The sequence below is a fragment of the Galleria mellonella genome, unplaced genomic scaffold, assembly GCF_026898425.1.
Source record: "Galleria mellonella isolate WM207_F2 unplaced genomic scaffold, CSIRO_AGI_GalMel_v1 utg55, whole genome shotgun sequence".
In the NCBI taxonomy this organism is placed as follows: domain Eukaryota; kingdom Metazoa; phylum Arthropoda; class Insecta; order Lepidoptera; family Pyralidae; genus Galleria; species Galleria mellonella.
The window spans coordinates 1,026,373-1,049,286 of NW_026442115.1; the positions used below are offsets into that span (position 1 = coordinate 1,026,373).

General features: G+C 30.6%; 4 protein-coding genes across 5 annotated transcripts; 3 read left to right on the forward strand and 1 right to left on the reverse strand.

Moving 5' to 3' along the window:
* The first annotated feature begins 389 nt into the window (after positions 1–389).
* On the forward strand, positions 390–5,138 carry LOC113521265 (glutamate-rich WD repeat-containing protein 1). The gene is made up of 7 exons (XM_026906751.3): positions 390–831; positions 1,239–1,404; positions 1,528–1,746; positions 2,324–2,460; positions 3,009–3,163; positions 4,105–4,322; positions 4,982–5,138. The coding sequence occupies exons 1-7, from the start codon at positions 524–526 to the stop codon at positions 5,117–5,119; spliced, it is 1,341 nt and encodes a 446-aa protein (XP_026762552.2). The 5' UTR covers positions 390–523; the 3' UTR covers positions 5,120–5,138.
* Positions 5,134–10,495, reverse strand: LOC113521177 (mismatch repair endonuclease PMS2). Its single transcript, XM_026906625.3, has 8 exons — positions 10,279–10,495; positions 10,037–10,196; positions 9,341–9,484; positions 8,652–8,853; positions 6,777–8,396; positions 6,438–6,636; positions 5,495–5,644; positions 5,134–5,303 (listed from the first exon to the last, which is right to left on the reverse strand). The coding sequence occupies exons 1-8, from the start codon at positions 10,351–10,353 to the stop codon at positions 5,217–5,219; spliced, it is 2,637 nt and encodes an 878-aa protein (XP_026762426.2). The 5' UTR covers positions 10,354–10,495; the 3' UTR covers positions 5,134–5,216.
* Positions 10,496–10,994: 499 nt separating this feature from the next.
* LOC113521178 (WW domain-binding protein 2) lies at positions 10,995–18,548 on the forward strand. 2 transcript variants are annotated; one of them, XM_026906628.3, is made up of 7 exons: positions 10,995–11,187; positions 12,219–12,393; positions 12,729–12,888; positions 13,508–13,638; positions 15,991–16,294; positions 16,609–16,691; positions 17,353–18,548. In XM_026906628.3, the coding sequence occupies exons 1-7, from the start codon at positions 11,132–11,134 to the stop codon at positions 17,398–17,400; spliced, it is 957 nt and encodes a 318-aa protein (XP_026762429.1). In that variant the 5' UTR covers positions 10,995–11,131; the 3' UTR covers positions 17,401–18,548. The 2 variants fall into 2 exon arrangements, with proteins under 2 accessions (XP_026762429.1, XP_026762430.1); XM_026906629.3 differs by having other exon boundaries at positions 15,991–16,120.
* A 156-nt stretch (positions 18,549–18,704) lies between these two features.
* On the forward strand, positions 18,705–22,526 carry LOC113521386 (uncharacterized). Its single transcript, XM_026906913.3, has 3 exons — positions 18,705–19,660; positions 20,520–20,594; positions 22,095–22,526. The coding sequence occupies exons 2-3, from the start codon at positions 20,582–20,584 to the stop codon at positions 22,418–22,420; spliced, it is 339 nt and encodes a 112-aa protein (XP_026762714.2). The 5' UTR covers positions 18,705–19,660; positions 20,520–20,581; the 3' UTR covers positions 22,421–22,526.
* Positions 22,527–22,914: the final 388 nt, after the last annotated feature.

Below are 22,914 nucleotides of genomic sequence, written 5' to 3' on the forward strand. Positions count from 1 at the left end.
ATATTATCGATTCGGACGTTTACCGCCAGTTGCTAGCGCGGCTATCAATAGCCGTAGCTGCGGCAGCTACCGTAGCTGTTGTAGCTAGCAGGAACGTAGTTACCAGTTGGTGGTTAGTCGTAAGTGCGTTATAATGTGTCGTACACTGGAAAATGGCTATAACCAATAGCCGGCTACGTCGACGATAGATAATTACCGTTATTCTTTGATTAACAATTATATAGGTAGGTATTGGTATAGCCTATAGCTAATAGAAAGACATATTTAAAAAATCAAAATAAAAAATGTAAATAGAGTTTGAATATTCTTATGCTTTGTTTTGGATCTGCTGTGCAGGACGTCATTGTCAGTGTCAATGTCAAATTTAATACGGTTCAAATTTAAACAGTCAGTTATTTAATCTGTGCTGTTCATGTCAAAGCAATAAATTTAACCCACGTTTTCATTATATTCAGTTTTTATTAAAATAATTAAATTTAATCTACTCCTTTGCTAGAAAGGTTGTTTATATACTTTTGCTATTATGTCGAATGAAACTGAAGAGCAAATGGATGCGAGCAGCAGTGAAAGTGATGATAATGATATGGATGAAGGAAATGAAGATAATGCTGAAGAAGGACCTAAGACTTATCTTCCTGGAAATCCTTTGAAGGAAGACGAGCAGCTAGTCTGCGATCAGTCGGCGTATGTGATGCTACATCAAGCCCAAACCGGCGCGCCTTGCCTTAGCTTCGATATTATAACAGATAACCTGGGAAATGATCGAAATGAGTATCCAATGACGGCCTATTTGGTTGCTGGTACACAGGCTTCAAGCGCGCATTTGAATAAGTAATGTATTTTTAAATTGAAAAGTTATAATTGCCTATTCTTTTTTTGTCTTTGCTCTTATCAATAACCCTCAAAGTTTTCGTCACCATGCTATGAGACCATATAGTCTCAAAAAATACAAAAAAAAAAAAATACAAATAACTTTATTTTGTTTGAAAAATGGTATAAAAGATGGAATATAATATTTAAATATTGATCACATTTTTCACCAGAATCTGGCATACAAAATTCTCAGAATTATTGTTTCATTTAGTTAGATCATAATTAAATGAAACAATAATTTTGGTAAAAAACAGTAGTTGTATATTACCACTTGCTACTTTTTTAATATTAAATACTATTTTATTTCAATATTGTTTTTTTGCATTTGCATAATATATTTTAATAGATCTACTTTATGTTTTCAGTTTACTAGTAATAAAAATGTCCAATTTACATCCAACTTCAAAAGGCGAAGATGATGAAGTATCTGAAGATGATGATGATGATGATGAGGAGGAGGAAGATGAGGAAAAGAAACCTCAAATGACATTTTCATTTATTAAACACCAGGGCTGTGTCAACAGAATTAGAGTGTGTATTATTTAATCATACTTAAGATTTTGCAGTATATCTAGCTGATCATCTTTAAACACAACTACTAACATAGATTAGCTGTGATAACAAATTTTAAAATATTACTGTGCTCTATTACAGGCAACAAATTTCAAGAATTCAGTACTAGCTGCAAGTTGGTCAGAATTAGGCAGAGTAGATGTTTGGAATATCACACAACAATTGCAAGCTGTAGATGATCCAGTGCTTTTAGAAAGATATAATCTGGATACTGTTACAAACCCTGTTAAACCTTTATATTCTTTCAATGGTCACCAACAAGAAGGCTTTGGTATTGATTGGTGTCCAACAGAACCTGGTGTAAGTGTTGTTCTTTTTATCTGGCTTCTTCTATTTAAAGGCATAATACCTTAGTTCAATAATAGCAATATGTGTTGGTTCCATAAATGTAAATGTCCATGTTACTCTCTATGTCTACATGATGAATGTCACTTTTCATTTGGGAAGTCTGGAGAATTATTAAGTTTATATATCTTACAAAAAAAAGAGTTTCTTACTCATAGCTACTTATCATCATCATATCAGCCTTTAATTATCCACTTGAACATAAGCTTCCCTTTTGGGGGTATCTTGTCAGAAGTTGCCACGCTGGGCAGGCGGTTGACAACCATAGTTAGGCTTTACAGATGTTTTAAAAGGGATGCTGCCAGCCATCTTTTATCCTCACTTAGTCATCTCTTACGATACCCATGGGGAGTCATAAGGGAAGAAGAGGCAGCCTATTTTATGCTGGAATCACATGGCAATATATTCATGGCTACTAGCATTAAGTTATATTGTGATCTTAAAGATCCTAAATAAATTTGATAGACTGGTGACTTGTATAAAAAAAAACCCTAAAAAAATATTCATCATGATCAAAATCACTCTTTTACAGGTTTTAGCAACAGGAGATTGCAGAAGGGATATACACATTTGGAAACCCAATCAAGCAGGCACATGGGATGTAGACCAAAGACCCCTTGTAGGCCATACTAGTTCTGTTGAAGATATACAATGGTCACCTAATGAACGGTAATAATTATATGAATTAATAGCTTTTAAGGGCATTTATGATAGTTTTTGTAATATTTATTACATGAGATTACAGTCTTATGTATATTATACAAACTATCTGATTGTCTTAAGATTGCTATGTAATAGTCACTGCTTTATTTAGATTTCTTGAATCCATAATATAGATTTACAGAATTTTTATAGATTTTATAGTTTTTTGTGTTGAAAGTAGTGACTGCCTTGATTTTCCATTTACCACATATGGCCCAAATATGAAGATAATAATAATGGCAATGAGCCGCCATACTCATACAATAAGTACATATGCAACATTTTATATCTAATCTTCAAAACATATTCTTCGGAATTTTTATTTACATTTGATTAAAACCTAATACTCATAGATGAAGTGAGTATTCTTAGAACTTATATCTCGTAAAATACGGCAAATAGTAACATCTTTAGTATGTTTCTTAAATAGTTATGATTATATTTATAAAGAAGGGAAGTGTTCTGATTTGAGCTGACTCTGAAATTCTAAAATTCATGTCTATTTGTTTTTTTAGCAATGTATTAGCAACATGTTCTGTGGATAAAACAATAAGGATATGGGACACACGAGCGGCGCCTCACAAAGCTTGCATGCTGACAGCAAATAATGCACACGAGAGTGATATCAATGTTATATCCTGGAATAGTAAAGAACCATTTATAGCTAGTGGTATGGACCCTTTTTTTTTCCAGTGATTATTATTAATTTAATCATTACAGTGAATACAAGTAATATTTTAAGAACCTAGTTTATTATTTTTTATGGAGCAATGTCGTGTGGGGACCTCATAATAAAGCCATAGAATGGACAAGTCCCTTTTCCATGGGTGTTGTAAGAGGCGACTAAGGGAACTTAAAAATCGAGAGGTGGGTAGCAGTGTTCCTCTTAAAACATCACCAAAATCATAACTACAGTTGCCAACTTGTCTGCTAAACATGACAACTCCTTCCTTATATTTATTTATTTATTCTTTATTGCACAATAAAACTTCGTACAAGTGGCGAGCTTGATACCATATGGTATTTTCTACCAGCTAACCATTAGGTAAAAACAGAAAACATATGAAGGGCAGATGTGGTGTATATGTGATATGGGGGAGGCCAATGTTCAGCAGTAGACAGCCCGTTGGCTGAGATGATGATGATGATGAATACTAAAGAGGTAGACTTTATTTATACACTACAAATCTAACTATGTGTAACAATCATGTTTTTTTATTTCGCCTATTTATACTGAAAAAAGATAAGTTAGAAATAGAAGATCTGGATCTGATATATTCAATTTTTATTATTCTAATCTTATGCTGTGCTATATATACTTACCACATATCTGTACCGTTAATTATTATATGCATACTGAAATCTATTTTTCTTAGATAAGCTTTTATGTTGTAAATAAAAAATGAGTAATCAAAACAGCCTCATAAAAGCAGCAATTGAAATAAATATAAATGTATTTAAGAAGTCAAATACAAGAAGACATTAAGTAACAAAATAATGTAATTGATCTGAAATAGTTTTAATTCATTCAATTTTTTACATATTACTGCTAAAACATATATTTTTTAATATGTTTAAAAATCTTTTAAAAAATCATATGAATTTGTTCAGGTGGTGATGACGGCTTTCTTCACATATGGGATTTGAGACAATTTACTACAAGTACCCCAGTTGGCACTTTCAAACATCATACTGCGCCTGTAACATCTATTGAATGGCACTGGACTGAACCTAGTGTGTTGGCTTCTGCTGGGGAGGACAACCAAGTCGCGCTCTGGGATCTGGCCGTTGAACGTGATGATGATGAGATCATTGATGAAGAACTCAAGGTATGAAGATAATAATGTTTATTGGTTTATTTTTTTCTATATTTCTTATTTAAAAACTAACTCATTCATAGTTAGAAAAAAAAAATCGTATGATCGACTTGGAAAATACAAGTTGTTAGTTCATCTGCTGGAAAGTGGTAAACAATATTGACTTTTACAGTGTATAATAAAACCATCTTACAAACCATTGTGATTCTTATTAAATTCATCATGATAGGCTAACTGACCTACTTTCATCCTTATCTCTCATTGGCGCCCTGCCAGTATATACTGATAAAACAGTAGAGTCGCCATTCCATTATCATCCCATAAAAATCGTCATTGATGACCATTAATTAGAATTGTTATCCCCCATACTCAATAATTTCACTGCCAACTCGCATAACACAGCCTTACAAGCACACCTGTTGTAGAATAACTATAAAACACGAGTGTATACAGTGAATTCTGTATATATATATAGGATTATTAAATTGTAAAATCATACGGGTGTTGTGTTTTATAATGTCCATGCAGCTGTTCATTTCTATTGGCGGGGATTACCACTTTCCATCAGTTGGACAGTCAGCTTATTTGCCATTTAGAGTTGCATAAAAAAGTTACCTACTATTTTTACCAAATAAACCTGACTGAAAATAGCATGTTTATATTTGTTACAGAATCTTCCCCCTCAACTATTATTTATTCATCAAGGACAGAACGATATAAAAGAATTGCACTGGCATAAACAGATACCAGGAGTGATAGTAACTACTGCTCACACTGGATTCAATATTTTCAAAACAATTAGTGTATAAAATAAAATAATATATTAAACACAGCATCTTTTAATTAAACCTTATCCATGATTTAATTATCCGTATTTAAAAAGTGTTCTAGTATAAAAAGTATTGATTACTCATTAAAATTTGTACCACTATCCATATGTATCATGGCAAGATTAACCAAATGTCTTATTGTAGGCCTTCCATGTGGGCAATTCTGAAACAATAATATTTACAGTTATTATTATGAGCTCTTATTATGGCTATATTTTGAAGCACTAGGAGTGCAGATGGTTTAAAAGTACCAAGCTGGTGTTTCTAGGTATGGCATTTTAGGTGACCGTTAATCTGTCAGTTGGTCAGTTTACTCTTAGTTACATAGATATACTATACATAATTCTATATTACCCATGGTTTTTCTATTTCTGCCATGTGATCTACAAGCTTCTTCATATCAGATTTGCTCAGTGCTGTTCCAATCATAACAGATTTTCGGCATGCACGAGATGCAAACATTGCTCTGACTCTACTAGGCCTACAGTATTCTGATGGTGATTCCTGTAAACAGAACGTTGTTGATTTCAATAAATATAGTTATAATCTTACAATAATGAATAGTGTCCGACCGAACTTTCGGTTTCGGTTTCGGCTAGTTTCAGCCAGAAATTCTACTTTCGGATTTAGTTTCGATTTCGAAATTTCGGTCAGTTTTTGGCCGAAATTTCGGTCGTGTCGAAACTTTGTGTGGTTGAGTTGTTTTTTTTTTTTAAGTTTACTTCTAAGAGTAAGTCATAATTTTAACTTGTTTTTACATATAAATATATATGACATATTTGTTACATATTTTAGTGTTTATTACTACCCTTTAACTATTTGTGTGTTTGTGTAAATAATTGTGTAAAAAATACACTAGATATCAATACAGAAGAGAAATTTTAAATAAGTTTCAGTAAGGTCGGTTTCAGTTTCGGCTGTAAAATCTGTTTCGGTCGGACACTAATAATGAATAACAATTTGTTAATTGATAAACTCGCGAGTTAGTCTATCTATCACTATAGATCTCAAATAAGGATGTCATTACGGGGGATGCGACTAGCCTAACGCTATTAATTATGTTCCTAAATGATAAAGGTCGAACTTAACGTCCTTTCTCAGATAAACAGTTTCGTAACGCGGCGAAATCGGCCAACATTTTTTAAAAACCGAAGAACGGTGGACGGTATTGCCTATGTTGTCTGGTCAATATAACTGTTCAATCACTCGGTATACTCCCGTAAAACTTTAAAATTTGCTCCTATGAACTTTGGATAGGTCTATCAACCCTGAATAATCTATTAGTTAAACTACTCACCCTCAACATAAATAAAAGTTCTTCAATGTCTTCTTTCCCAAAAATCCAGTTTTTAAACATAGGTATAGTCAGTAGTTTAACTCTTTTTGTTGGTAGCGCGTTTTCATTAATTTCAAATGTGTAACCATTTTTTTTAAAAACCGCCAAGTTATCCATTAATATTTGCTCATTTACGCCTGTAAGTTCTAATTGCTGTGGACTGAAGAGATATAATTAAAGATTGATGGGTAATTCATAAAATCCTTTAATAGTAATTGTTTAAGAGTATTTATAAGTCATTTTTTAGAAATAACGACAAACCTAGGTCAATTATACATACTTGAGTCAAATCATACTTACATTACAAGTTTTTGGTTTGTAAGCTCTGTATTTTTTTGTAACGTTTCAAAATTATATATTTCGTCAGTTGCATGTTGATCGATAATAAAAAGGTCATCACCTAATTTTGTTATTATAAATCCTAAATTAAATTGCCCTACAATATTCATTTCTTTAAATGAGTCTTTTGATATTTCTCTACTCAATTCTTCTTCACATCTTTTGTTGTGGACTGGATTAATTTCACTTTTAAACTTAATTTTTTCAGGTATTGATTTCACAACATTAAAACTATTATAAATATTGGTTAATGCTTTAACTTCTTCTAAAGATGTTTTCATATTAATTGATCTCCTATTGTAATTTCCCAAATCTTCCTTATCAGTAACTATTTTTGTTTTTTTATTTATCTTTTCTATTGAACTAGATTTTCCTGTTATTTTAGGTGTCTTGCATTTTATAGTATGTTCTTTTTCTATAATAATGTCATTTAAATTCTTAATTTGGGTATTTGGTAAGCTGTCTGTGCTTTCCAAATAAATTATATTTTCAGTGTTATTTTTACAATTAGTGTTATCTTCTTTTAGAGAAATACACATCTTGAATTTTTGTGATGTATCCTTATTGTTTTCTGCTGCAATATAATCTACTGAAGTTGCTGAATCATTAACACAGTTATTTTCAATTCCATCTGAATGGTTTATTGCATAATCTACTGAATTATCTTCTTCACAATTATTTTCATCAGGTTTGATGTTATCATTTATATCCTCAATGTCTTTCTTCATTGTTTTTGATGACACAAATTCTAATATAGATGTGGATTTTCTTTTTAATTCTTGATTACTATTTGAATTTTGTATTTCACAAGTATTTTTAGTTTTATTATTGAATTGTTGCAAAAAGGAGTTAAAAATTCTAGGTTGACTTACATCAGGTTTTACATCATTCGAACCTGCAGTAATAAAATTATTCAGTGGTTCTACTTTTAAAGTTCTTGGAATACTTTCAAATAATTTTAACAAAGAATTTTTTAATGTATCCAGTATAATCTTTTCTTTTATGAGAAATATTTTTCTTTTGTCTGGTGTAACATTTATATCTATAGAAGTTCTTTCTGTGTTTACATTTAAAAATACAAATGGGTACTGATTAGAATTGTACTGCTTGTATATTTCATTAACTAACTTCATTATTTTGATTGGTTCACAAGGCCTAGAGTTAACATAGAAAAACTGTCTATCAGTGCTTGATCGACCACTTCCATGTGCACATGATGATATGTACCCAGTGAATTCTACAGGATTTACTATATTTTTATATCCTAATGATTTTTGTGAACTAGTTATACTTTCTTGTGAATTATTTTGTTGAGAATTGTCTGCATCATTAGAATCTTCAGATAAATTTATTTCCACATCTTCTATGTTAACACTTTCATCAGAAGATTGTACTTCACCAGATAATCCCTTAAATATATTATCTTTAATATTTGTAGTGTATTCTGGTTTGATTTCCAAAATATTTTGTAGTTGTTTTAAACCAAATATACAAGCAATGTTATCTTTATATGATGATGATCCTTGAGTAGCTACAACTAATGATTTTGAATTGGCACTTGTTTGGTTACTGCAAGTTATTCTAAAATTGAAACAAAAATTAATAATATACATAGTGAAGATCTGTAAGCATAGAAAATAAAAACATAATAGCAAGCAAATATTGATAAAACATATTGTTAAATTTCATTAAAAATTCATAAATTATTGTTTTGATATATAAATTATACAAATTGTTATGATTTATTAATACAAATGTAATCCAGCCAAATCTATATGTCAAATTCTTATGCTTTTAAATACAAATTTAATACAAGATAAATAAAGAAAAACTTACTTGACACCTAGAGATATTAAACAATATGCATAAAGTAGATGGGTCATCTTATTGAACTCCCTCTTTGCATTCTTATGAAATTCCTTTTGGCGAACAGGTAGTGATATGAAAAGATTTGATAAACTGACTGTTGTTCCTATTTGGCGGGAGCATGGTGTCTTTTTTATTATATTGCCTTTATGGTCATATTCTATTTTCATAGCTGTAAAAAATATTTCCGAAAAATAATGTAACATGCATTTGAATACATAGTTCTGCTGAGACACTATTGCCCATACTTTATATTAATTCCCTTTGTCACTTCTTACAATATTCATGGGAAGAAAAGGGCATAAGGGAATAACTGGATTATTTAATACATAATTAAATTTGTCTTGTATTGGAAACTCAATTGAACCTCTAAGAGATAATTTTTAAAACACAGATTTTAATATAAACTTATTGAAGATGTGAAAACAAAACTGACATAAATGTTTGTATAACACAGACTTCTTTGTAAAAGTAATTTTATTTGTAAACTTTTGATGACCCAACTACTCAACCAATCATAATGAAATTTGTCATACAGATAATATTTGAGATGGAGAAGGATATAGACTACTTTTTATACCAGTTAATCAATATATTTTATTTATGAAGATAAAGTCATAAGTTATAGTCATTGATTATAATACAACACAAATTATTACCATAATCACAACTTTTGTGTCTTGTAGTAATTGTAAGGTTTGCTAATGCACAGAGAGAACTTAATGCTTCACCTCTGAACCCAAAACTTGTTACACCCAGCAGGTCTGAGTAATCACTAAGTTTAGATGTATGGTATTTCAAAGCTGAAAAACAAAATTATTAATAATTTTGACTTTATAGATTTCATTATTTTTTCTTATTGAAATACTGTGTAGAATTTTTTATTTCTGTTTTTATGTCTATGTATATAATAAATTACTAAACAGTTTTTAATGAAACTACAGATATCAGCCACATAAGGGTTAACATACAGGCTGTAAAAAAGTTTAAAATTACCTCTGAAGGTGTGAAATTTCAATTTAAAACTTGTATTATTTTATAGGTAACCACATAAATAATTGAAACAATTTGGATTAAAAGAAGGAAATGGATTGATTATATCCATTATTGTTTTATAAGCAGAGTCATTTTATCTTAATACTGGGTTTGATATTCAAGTGTTGTTCTTTAAATCTATATTGAATATAAAAACAAATTTGATTAGACTAATCAATAATTTACAAAAAGAAAAATAAATTAAATATTGCATAATTTTTTATATCACAGAAAAAGTTTCAAAATTGCTTTTTAATAAATTACTAATAATAGATATAAAAACTTGTATTAGCAATATTTAAAATAGTCAAAATACTTACTTAAGGCAGTAAAATTATCTTCCGTAACTCCAGTTCCATTATCTGAAACTTCTATTAAATCAATGCCATAATTTTTTAATTTTACATCTATGTTCGTAGCTCCAGCGTCTAGAGAATTTTCAACCAATTCTTTAACTGCAACTGCTAGACTGAGTACAACCTGTCATCAGTATATATTTTTATTTAAACAAAGTATTTAATAAACTAAATATTAATACCTAAAAAATATTCCCAAAACTTACTTGTCCTGAACATATCCTATGTATCGTGTCTACATTAATAGGTTTAATGCAATTCTCTGCTCTTTCAGTATCCATGGTATATAAACGAAATTAAATTTATTACATGATAATTTATCTATTCGATAAGTTAAGATTTAATTTAATAAAAGACTTAATGAAATAAATTGCGATAAAAATAATAACTAAAATACAAATCCATCAATGTCATAAAGTAACGAAAAAACTACTGTCAAAACATTTGTCATCAGTTGTCACAATTAACAATTAAGGCATTTAGACTGACACTTCACGTCAACATTGCCAGATAGGGTATTATTTTCAAAACTTTGGGTAAAAAATATTTTAAACGAAAATTTTTAAAGAAAAGTAAAAAGTGTTTGGAAAAAAATGGGTAATTTTTTTTGAACAGCTTTAGCATTTGTAAAGTATATAGAGGTATATAAATACGAGAAAATATATGAATAAAGGTAACAAAATAGAAGATGGAATAAGAGAAGGAGAATGGAAGATAATAAAAATTTGTGGTACACAATAAAACCAAGTAAAAAATATTACTAGTCTGTGATAGGGTAAAAGTCCTGGAAATTGTATTGCTTTGGAGAAAATAACATTTGATATTTAAGTAAAAATAGAAAATTGCATCTGGGAACCCTTTTTTACAGACTGACAGTTGAATTAACTGTCTTGTTTACTATCATTTTCTTGTCAATCAAATGTCTATTAATATATTGTTATCATACTGGACTTACATTTTAAGTGAACCACGCAAATAAAAATATAATTATTAATATTTCTTTCCTTTTAGTTGCTTCATAAGTTGTCGGTGTGAACTTTGGGATCATTTAAGTTGACCATGTCTCTTAATACGGCTCACGCTGATCATGGTGTGCTGATACATGCTGGAGAAGGGTGAGTCACTTTGGTGTTGCGCTCATTGCTAATGTTATAGAACATTCTACAATTCTTTTGCTTTGCATCTTAGTGATTCATAGTAAAAATCAATATTCTTTTATCTAAAACTAATTTTGTTATGTATTAAATATATTAAATTATTGTTATAATACAATATATAAGGTAATTTAGTAATTCTTAGAAGAATTATTTTGTCCAAAGCAGTTAATGTTACAAAGATGAGAAGTTAATAAATATATTAACTTCTCATTATTGATGATGATAATCAACTTAATAAAGTGCTAACATCGTAACGATACATTAAAACTGACAACTCACTTTTCTTCAGTTATTTGTTTAGAATACACATAAATAACAAGAATACTAAGAAGTATGATCGTAGCATACACCAACATTGTAGTATTTTTATGTTGTTAGTTTTTTTTCTGCATGGTGGCTACATTACGTTTTTTCCTTAAATTATTTAAAACATGAATAAGGATTTTTTTTATTTCTTGTTTAAATTTATTTATTAAAAAATATTGTACATTCCTTGTGATGACAGAGTATAATTACAATAGGTCACTACTTTTTTTCTATCATAATCAGAATAAAGTGCAGCAAAACCAACTGAAACCCTATTCCAAACCACTTGGCCAGTATAATCAAAGTAGGATAATAGAATTTTGAGAGGAGGGTGCCTGCCCAATAGTAGAATATTAATAAGTTATTAAAGAATGTATATATTTATCTGTTTCTATTGTTGTTAATAGGATTTAGTTGATTGAATGGATAAAGGAGAATATATTTTACATATGATGCTTGGTAATATACACATACATGTTCATAGTGCCCACATACTCTATATTGGTATAGTCATAGTATTGTTGATGGAGAAAGACAGGTTACTTTTTACTCCAATCCATCAATTTATTCCTGTTCATATCAACATGTGTAAAATTTACCGAAGAAATAATGTTTTCTTTGTAATATGTTATTTAGGATTTATAAAATTAATAGAATTTTTACTGAGCTACTTCAATTTGCAGTATCATCTTATTTTCGGACAATGTAACAGTGGAGTTCTATGGTAATGACACAGCTGAGTTCAAAGGTGTTAAAACTGGCCGTATGTATCTTACAACTCATCGAATGATCTACAATTCCAAATCAAATTCTGACACCATGAGGTCTTTCAGTTTCCCATTTATTGCATTGCAGGATGTAAGTAATTTGTGAAACATTATATTGTTATTATTTTGTTACATGAATGTAGGTACTTACTATACTTATTGGTAGTAGTTGATTGAACTTAAAAGGCTTTTTCTAATGTTAGAAAGGGAGAAGGTGAGTTAGAAAGGAGAAATTGTGAAAAAATTCATAACATATAAATGTATTCACAGAATAATCTATTATTAGCTTTGCAGTCTATTTAAAACTTCAATAACTCATAATTATACTGTTATAAGTTATTGATTACCTAAATAAATAAATTATTGGATAATATAAAGCAAAGATGAGGATTTTTTTTTCTATTTTATTATTATTTATGTCTCCAGGTAACCGTTGAACAGCCCATGTTTTCAGCAAATTATATTAAAGGAAAAGTGAGAGCACAGCCAAATGGCAACTTTATTGGTGAAGTGAAATTCAAATTGACATTTAAATCAGGTGGAGCTATTGAATTTGGCCAGGCCATGCTAAAAGCAGCTCATCTTGGTAAGTTTCATAATAAAAATAATAATGACTTTTCTTTAGAAAACTATTATTAATCATTGTGTTCACACTGTTTATCATTTGTTTTCTCTGATAACAACAGATAACAAAGTAACTATTATTGGTTTTACTGTATCAGTAATAACATAATGTTACATATATGACATTCATCATTAATTAAAAATTTTAAAACATAGGTGCAATAATTTGTAATCTTAAGTGCATGGATATCTTTAAAGTGACATTTAATGCATCTCAAACCCATTTTTTAAATATTTTATTTTCATGGTCATAATCATCACACAGAAATATTTTGCTATTGTCTTTCAATATACTTATTTAATGAATATTCTCTTTAAAATTCCCATCAAATTATTTAAAGATTTGAGATGATTATGATATGTTTACATCATGTAATTAAGTATTAAAATATTTGCTGTGTTTATGAATTTATATATATATTCATGCTTTTCTTTGTCTATATATTTAATTCATTTATTTGATTATAAGTTGTCAGTTACATGATTATAATTATTAGGGGATATCTTAGGCTCAAGTAGTAGACTGGTAATCCTAGAGGTCTGTGGAACAAATGTGGGTAGATAATAAATAATGTACACAGCTTCGAGACATATGGCACCAGGCGCGACCCCGCCGCCTTACTCGCCGCCGACAGGGCCATGGTATGCTGCACCGCCGCCGGCTTACGCTCCGCCGCCGCAAGGCTACTATGGATGGGTGCCGCCTTACAATGTTAGTATCTAATAGTACGATATAATATCTAATAGTGGTTGTCCAATTCGGTTATGGTCCCAGTAAATTTACTGTTCATACTTTGATTGTAGATGTAAAACAGAAACAGGGTCTAAATAGCGGATCGAAAGTGGGGAGCACACATAATATTTGTTTTGTACATTTAACAGTTTTTTACTTTTCTGACAGATTTTGACTGTTAAAAAAAAAACTAATGTCTTAAGTCTAAGGCAAGACTTTGCCTCCCTTTATGTGTTCTACCGCTTGTATAACGGATTGTGTTCTGAGGAATTGTTTGAAATGATGCCTACAGCCACCTTTTATCATCGCACCTCTCGCCATCGACAGGGAGTTCATCCTCACACGCTTGAGCCTAAATGGTCACTTACAGTGCGGTTTCAGATAAATTTTCTCCCATGAACGCGCAGGCTGTGAAATGAGCTCCCTGCCGAGGATTTCCCTGGAGACTACAGTATGAGGTTCTTCAAAAAGGGTATATTAAGGTTTCTTCAGGGTCGTCAAAACGCACGTGACACCTGTGTTGCAGGCATCTATAGGCTACAGTGACCGTTTACCATTAGACAGGCTGTATGCTTATTTGCAACCTTTGTGGTATAAAACATAATAATGTAATAACGGCCGACACAACTTATGTATATTTTAGTAGAAAGCTTGAATAGTTTCGGGACTATCTGGGACCCTTAGTCATGACCTAAGGTCTAGTATTAATCCAGTCATTATTACATTAAACTTAGAAGTTGCGTAAATAATACTTAAAACTTTAAACAAGTAAAAAAGAGAAATTAATAGGTGTCTTACAGGTTTATTAGACATTAATTCAATAGTATTACAAAAGTAATTACAAATCTAATGATATTGATGATGATGTAAGTACATTATATAAGTAAAAAATTTAAAAGAAAGGATATTTTTTTTGTGTCAACCTTCCTTGAGTAAAGTTATTTAGTTTTATAAGTACTAGATTTTAGATTAATTTAGACTAGATTAGACTTACACTTTCTATAACATCTTGTATATACTTTTAAGAAATCTATATAATGTTTATACATATTTTTTTTGTATATCTATTACATAATATCTATTTAGTATCCATTTATGAAAGCTACTCATAACTATTGCACTTACCAAAAGCATGGAGCATGTAAATTTAAGTAATTCTAATAATATTTAACATTTTTCATCATTGGGTTGGTTAATCTTTATATGATTTTTTTTTTTCTTCTAGTAACTGTGAGCAGCAGTTTTTAGCTTATCAGATTTGATAACGACGTTTTGAGATAATATACTTTCGATGATGTAGATCTCTTTGTTTTACTTCTATTTTTTTTTCAAAAATTACAAAGTAATTTGAATAACGGTATTATGCTCGCACTTTGTGACGTTGAATTTTAATGTTTGGCGAAAAGTAAGAATATCGAGTGCTACACTCATCATAACAACAACTGACGATAACCTCTGACTACTCCATTAAGGATTATAATCGTGTCTATATTTATTTTTTTGTTTTATAAATGTAGATGAAAAATGTGGAATTTTTTAATGTGTACATATTGTTTATACTTGTAGAAAACTCCAGTCATTTCTCCAGAAAATTTGTAACAATTATTTAATTTGACTTCTAACAAATCTAGTTCATAAGAGGCTTTGGTGTTCTACTCTCTTTCTACATGTCTATTGAAAAAACTTGACGTGAAAATAAATATGTTGCCGTTGATTTTACTTCATATTAATAAAATTGGAATTAGGTGATATTTGTATTTAGAAGATATTTAAGAAAAAAATACAATAAGAGCAATAGAAATCAAAACAATATATTTTTAATATTTGTCTGTCTATCTGTATGTATGTTTGTTCCGTTATCATGAAAAAACAATTGTAATAAGTTGAATATGGTTGTCACAGTTGTATTTTTGAAGTTAAAATTTGGTCTATTATTTTGTCTTGATACACGATCTAAAAGTGGTTACTTCCAAAATCCACATGTACGAAATTGCGGGCAAAAGTTAATTTGTAATAAATGTATTATGATGACCCGTTGGATTTGTATTCCTAATTTCGACTGATATGTCATTATTCCATACTGTAATATTTAGGAAGGCCAAATATAAAAAACTGTCCATATCAATTATTATTAAAACTAAAACGTCACGAAATGAAGGAAATGTTAAATGGATGGATATATATTTATCTGATTTTATAATAAGAGTGTATGATTCTATCTGTTCATACATACCGGTTTGGAGAGAAGAGCAGCTCTCCACTCCGAGCTGATTTGTGTGAATAGACACCAAGAAACAAAAAGGCTTGATTAAATTTATTTCCATTTTACAGGCATTCCCGGACCAGCCACCACCAAATTCGGTATTTGTGTCGGACAACCCACCGCCTTATCCAGGCGTATCAGGCGCGACCTATCCCGCAGGAGCTGGTTTCTCGGGCGGCCCATCACCGTCCCCGGCAGGTGGGGGCTACGCTCCTAATGCACCCCCAGGTTACCCGGGTAATTCCTTCATGCCGCCAGGATACCCGGGTAACTCGTCGATGCCGCCAGGATATCCGGGTAACCCGTCGATGCCTCCCGGTTATCCAGGCGGGTTTACAGTACCAGGAGCCACGGCTGGCATGTCTGCAAGTGGTGAGGACAAATATAATGAGTTTAAATAAATATATATATTTTTTTAAATGTTTACTAACCGAGTTCTATGAAATAAGACATTTTTAAATATAACCTAACAGTTCGAAGGAATAATTTTATGCATTAAACCAGTACATGCCGAGGCTCCTGCGTGAGTAGCCTTGAATGTAATAGATGCATTGTATTTTTAGCTTTACATTAAGATATACATAGCTAGAATTTAAATAATTAAAAGAGTTTAATAGTTGCTTTTAGATGGTTGTATAATATGTATTATAATATATTAGTTGCAGTAGATTGTATAATATTTTCAGATGCTAAAGCGGCGGAGGCAGCCCAGAGCGCTTATTATGACCCTAACAGGCCACAAACTGCTTATGTGCCGCCACCTTATAATGTAAGTATACTATTCTGAAAGAACTATGATAATATTATTACAGAAATAATTTTATACATGTAATCTTGCCAAAAATTATAGAAAAGTAAGAATCGCCTTTGTACATTATGTTTAAAATTAATTGTTCTTAACATTATGTTTGTATACAATAAAGAACAAAGAACCTATATTTGAGAATATTTATCTTTTATAAATTGTCAAATCTAACATAGGTCAACGGTAAACATTTAGTTTACAGATAAAACCAATATCTGTAAACTGTTTGCCGCTTTACGCAGCTACGCCCATACAAACACTTATTATTCTGCTGTCTTCAAAGTTTCCAATAATAATATTAATTTATTCTATTTCATTAATTAAATAATATTGAATAAGATTAATTGGTATATTTGTATATTTTTTTCAATTTTAGTTTTATACAAAATGTAGTATACTATTAATTTATTGAAATAAATTTTCATTTATAATTCCATGTAACTTGGTAGCAAAATCATTGAAGTATGTGGCCAGATACAACTTAATGTCATCTGCAACGTATGAGTAAATAATATCTCTATACAGTTGAAATATAAAAGACTTACTTTATGTACGCTCACTATATTTGCTCCTAAATATTTACTGTTTTATTATACTAAAAAAATATTTATAATTTATTTCACAGGATCAACCCCCGACCTATCAGGAATCGACATCAAAGAAAGACAACTAATGCACTGTCCTCATTTTCACATGGATAAAGAAAAGGATAAAAATCAAAGTCTATAAAAGTTATTTTTCATGTTATTTTCACAATATTGTCCTTCTGATCGCTAAGTAACATTCCATGAAACTATTAGTGCAATATAATATCGCCTATAATTATATATTAGTATACATCACAATTGTGGAAATGATTTTACCTAATCGCCTTTTGTAAATGGACTGAAATATTATGAAGATACATATCGTCATAGTCGTAGAATACTGACGGATCTATATATTTAATATTTGTCAAATCCATCAGTATTCTATGACCATGACGATATATCTAAGCTGTAAATTGTAATGTGATAGTATATGAATAAAATACACAGTACCTGTATTTATTGCATGCTTCTTGTCCAATAATATATATATTATTATAATTGGTAAACTTGCAACCAATGTATAAAGTGGTTCTTATAGTTAACATTTTAACATAATTATTGAAACATTAATTACCAATATATTTATATGTTAAGGTTGAATTATTCGAAATGGCTTATTGATTTATTTAACAAAAGTAAGAATAGAATTGTATATAATAGTCGAGAGAATAGGGGCCTAAAGTAAATTAAATTACTAATCATGGTTTAAGTTACCATAGGACCCCATTTAAATTTGTTACCCATTTTATTGTACGTAATTTCTTTTTGTCACATTTTTGTATTCTTTTATTTTTTCCACTTGTCTTAGTAATGGTAACGAATCTGTTGATTATTATTATTATTATAAACTATGTCGTTATATATGATAAAAAAATTACATAAATTTTGAAAATAAAATTATTTCATGTCGAGGATTCTATTTATTATGGCTTACAGAATTAAAATGTTCAAAATGTATACCAACATTTTGTAAAAACTACTGTAAAATCACGATTAATCTATGTAAATGTTGGATCATTGTATGCTTATCTCTATAATCTAAAAAATAATCGATAACTTAGAAAGATGGAGGACAGCTGCATTGACAATGTTTCTACTTGTACCAATTAATATTTAATAGATGACATCGTGGCTTGCTGTAGATATTTAATTCACAGTGCAGGTTGTCTTTTGGTCTGAATATTGTTTGTCTTTTTTTATTTATTATTATAGTTTAAACAACTGTAACTGTCAACAAATAAATTTTTGATCAGACCAAAATCTTATTCTGGCATGCTAGGTATTACATTATTTTATTGTTTTTCTTCAAAATTTAGTTGTGTAGTCATACATTTATTATTTTTTCTTATTTATAACAAGTGTTAAAAGTATTATTATTATAAAAATAAATGGCTTATCTATGTTGCATATACTTTATTGTTATTCAAGAGTGATTGGACTTTCTTATGAACGGCCAGTTTCATCTATCTCTAGTGGTATTTCAATTTACAGATATAATTGGATTTAATTTAATTTCTTTTGAAAATTATACAGTAAAAAATCCTATTAATTTCCACTATCAGTGAAAACAGACCTTTAGGGATAGATAGAGAAGAATTATAAGATCTGTTGTTATTGACACTTTGTTGTTATGTTAAGCGTTATACAAACGAAACTGTGCATTTTCCGCCCAGGTTTTGACTTTTGCTTTCACAGTTAGAGCAGGTAGTAGATCTGCATGCGCATAGAATGTATCGTGCATCTGTGTGCGAATGTATGTCATAAATGTACATGCATTTCTTGATTACACGTTCAAACTCAAATAACAATACGCTCTGAGATATTCGTTTCAGTAAAATCTTTTCGCTCCATCCGTTTAATATGGAATTTTGGTTGAATGGATGAAAATTATCCGCAAATAGTTTTGATTACGTATATTACGGCTTTTATATGGTTGTAAACCGAAAACTCTAATTTTTTTTAAAAGCTTTGCAAATTTTCAATAGTTTGTTTACAGTTTACAAAAGGATTTTTTCAAAGATCGGCATTTTTAGATTACATACGATAAATTACATTATCCTCTTCAGAATAAGAGTTCCTCTTTAGAAGAGTCTACTATCATATTTCTTTTTAATACAGATGCTCGCGGTTTATAAGGACACTGTCCGTTTAAAGAAGAAATGTCATTGCAAGAAGAATAAATTGTATGTCAATGTTGAAATTAGAAAATAAAAAATGTTTAAAATTTGTATGTTATTATATAAAATTGAATAAAAAAATTAATATCATATCGAAATGAAACAGTACTAGTGGTTAGGTTTTTCTTACCAGCACTCGTTACATTTGGCCTTAAAAGTATTATGGGTAAGCTTTATCTTTCTAATTAATTAAAGTAGGTAGACATTGTTATTGACAGCTTTGTACAAAGAAGCCTGCTATAGTTTACCTTAGTGAGCATAACTGCGCCTAGACAAGTTGCAAACGAATCTGTCGATAGATACGTTTCAGTTAACCCTCGCATGAGAAAGAATAAGACATCATAATCGCTATCTCATGGACTCGGTAGCGATAATGACTCTATAGAATTATTTAACACTTGTCTAGAGAGGCAGCCTGTAACAAGTATAAACTGCCACTCGTCTCCTGAATTCTACTCGTATACAAGTTGCATACAAAAGTTCAATTGCATTCTTAATAATACCTGTATATGCCACGACCATGAATAATTGGAACCAATTTTTATATATTTTCATATGTTATCTAGACATTACAGGTATTGAACTTTTGTACAAAGTTGCCTACGCATTTACTAATGAGGTGATGACCAAACGCACTGTTCAATATGATTTTTTTTATTCAAGTAGTTTAATAAATTTGAATATTTTTTTAAATTTACATTGACGAAAGATATCTACAATGCGAAGGTGTAAAGATGTAGCTATTCGGGGAGATCTGGATTAGGCTATTGTAATCACCGGGTTCTATCAGAGAGAAGAGTAAAAAATCTTCGGGATTGGCGTATTATGAAATAAAAGAAGCAATTATATATGTAACTATCTCTATCCTTTTGGCACTCAACTCCCTCCATCTACTTAAAAAACGACTTGATGCAAGGATAGATATATGTATTCGTTAAAAATGGACTTTTACTATCTCAAACATTAGCTTTAGTCTTCTACCTCATTCGATGAATATATTTTAAATTATCTTTTTCTTACTTTAGTGTAAAAATTTGAAGTCGGCGCAGTTTCTGGGTATACCATTAGAAGTATCTACAAATATAATATGAACAAATACTGTGAGTACCTCCAGTATGTTTCACTCATCATTACACCAAACACTAACTTTTTGATTATTGCAAAGGTTTTTACGTAATTTTGTTGTTGTTTAACTTCTGTTTGATAACGTGCGTAGAAATTTCTTTGCAGGGTGAGTGGCAGTTCGAATTGTTTAATAGTTGGCTTCTATTAGTAGTGTTGCTTTATATTCGTGCTTCTGTTATAGTATATAAGCAGGCACTAGTTGATATATAAAAAAATATATGTAATTAAATTTATAATTAGTGTGTTTTACTTGTTAATGTTGCAGAGTAAACGTCGTACAGATGGCCCCAAGTATACATCCACCGTGCACGCCTTCAGCTTCATGTACTCCAGTGCGTTGTCATCCCACGCTGCCTTCATGTCAAAATCCGGAAAAATGTTTAAAAAAAACCATCTCGAAAGGCATAAGGCCTTGTCAGAGCGCCGTTTCAATCATGGCGACGCGATCGAAAGTTATATGTTCGAGTTGTGGCAAATTCAGCAGGTCCACCTCAAATCCCAGGAATGTAGCTGCCGTTGAAAAATTTCTCAAACGTAAATCGAAAGAATCACAAATGAAAAAAAAAGATAGATTGAATGGAAGTCACAGCTATTTAAAATACACGAGGAAGAAGGGAACCCCGAGGTCGAAAAGCGACTGTTGTGCTGGAAAGGGCCACAGAGGACGACTGAAAAGAAAAAAATGCTGCGAAATACTTTAATATTGTGAACTGTCTATATCTGGATACATATACTTAAAATTATTATTTATATACAATACAATTTTAACTTACAGTTACTGTAAGTTATTTGCTAATTTACAATTGTCATTATTAAAATTCATTATTCATATTATGATGGTGAATTATAATAGTTATTGGTTATAAATTATCCTTTTTTTGTAGAAAACTACTTAATAATAAAAAAAAAAAAATGTGTTCTCATTCGTTAGAAGATGCATATAGACAAGCATCTTCGAATTTGTAATACCGTGCTAAACTTAACACGATTTGCCTAGGGAGAGGGATTGTTAGTAATACGGATCACTAGTTCCATTGTTAGCAATGTACTCTATTAGATCGACTTCCACTTGGTACTCCCCTGGAAATCATTGAGCTGAATTCCAGGTGCATACATCACGATGGACTAACTGACCCTACCTTTTCATTTCCACCTATCATCCCTCACTGATGTCCTTTAAGCGTAAACCGTTATCGCAGGCATATTTACTATTCATTTATCAATAAAAAAAAAAACACGATTTCTCTTCAGCATATTAGAATCCAACGTTATATAGGTGAAACATTGTTTAGAAATTTATATTGACAAGTTTTTGATGTTCATCAGATTTGATGTTCGAACTCGAGACGTAGGGAATAATTAGATGGTTTATATATCTATATAAAATAGTAATTGAAAATAAATAAGCTGCATATAAATAAATAAATTCCATTTTACAATTTTAATAATTTCTATGTCATAACCTTATGTTTCAGCCGTCTACTCAACTAGTAGTTTAAAGCCGTGTGTATCGGCACCAACATGCAGTGTACATAAACATAGGCCGATGCCGGCACCATGCCCACAACCGGACAAATGTTACAAGAAATGTATCAGGAGCAAAACAAAATGCCCAAGCTCGATGGATACTGTCACACGTGCCGGCTCTCCTTGCGAGTGTGCCAGGGTGCAATCCAAAGACTCTAGGTTCACTAATAAAAGAGGTTTCAAAACTCACAGAAAACGCATCGGCAAAGCCTATAGAACACGTTCCATGGAATCTCGTTGGAGAAGACGAGGAAAATGTTGTGTTATTCTGTAGAACTTAAAAATCATCTCTCAGAGGTTTAATTACAAATGAACAGATCAATGATTTGTGTTAAAAATCAATAAATACCTAAATAATGAACACTATCTAAATTCCGTTAATTATCTCGATTTTATATCATTTTGTATTATACGTATTGTGAAGTGGTTGATACGAGAGTCTACTCCATGCGTAGTCCATCTTAATAGTACTATGCTTTAAAAGTATTTATAGTGTTTTTATGCTTTTTTTAATAGGTATTGGAATGAAAAACAAGTTGACGGTCCGCCTTATGAAAAGTATCTTAGCCTATAAATTAAATATTAACAGTACAATGAACATAATCTATGTCATACCTTACCTTTCTTAAATTACCGATAGCCCAGGTGGAGTTACTATTCCATGAATGGTATTTTTTTAATGGGTGAACTATTAAAAAAAAAACTTTATTATATAGGAAAACACGACGTTTTGAGAAACCAAATAACGAACATTTGGCCTTAACCCAA

Coding starts and splice junctions, on each gene's coding strand:
- LOC113521177 (XM_026906625.3), bottom strand. CDS start 10,353: ATGGATACTGAAAGAGCAGAGAATTGCATTAAACCTATTAATGTAGAC. Junction 9,485..10,036: donor AGATAATTTTACTGCCTTAA/GTAAGTATTTTG, acceptor TTTGTTTTTCAG/CTTTGAAATACCATACATCT. Junction 8,397..8,651: donor TTAATATCTCTAGGTGTCAA/GTAAGTTTTTCT, acceptor TTTCAATTTTAG/AATAACTTGCAGTAACCAAA.
- LOC113521178 (XM_026906628.3), top strand. CDS start 11,132: ATGTCTCTTAATACGGCTCACGCTGATCATGGTGTGCTGATACATGCT. Junction 13,639..15,990: donor GATGGGTGCCGCCTTACAAT/GTTAGTATCTAA, acceptor TCCATTTTACAG/GCATTCCCGGACCAGCCACC. Junction 16,295..16,608: donor GGCTGGCATGTCTGCAAGTG/GTGAGGACAAAT, acceptor TAATATTTTCAG/ATGCTAAAGCGGCGGAGGCA.
- LOC113521265 (XM_026906751.3), top strand. CDS start 524: ATGTCGAATGAAACTGAAGAGCAAATGGATGCGAGCAGCAGTGAAAGT. Junction 1,405..1,527: donor GCTGTGTCAACAGAATTAGA/GTGTGTATTATT, acceptor GCTCTATTACAG/GCAACAAATTTCAAGAATTC. Junction 4,323..4,981: donor TCATTGATGAAGAACTCAAG/GTATGAAGATAA, acceptor TATTTGTTACAG/AATCTTCCCCCTCAACTATT.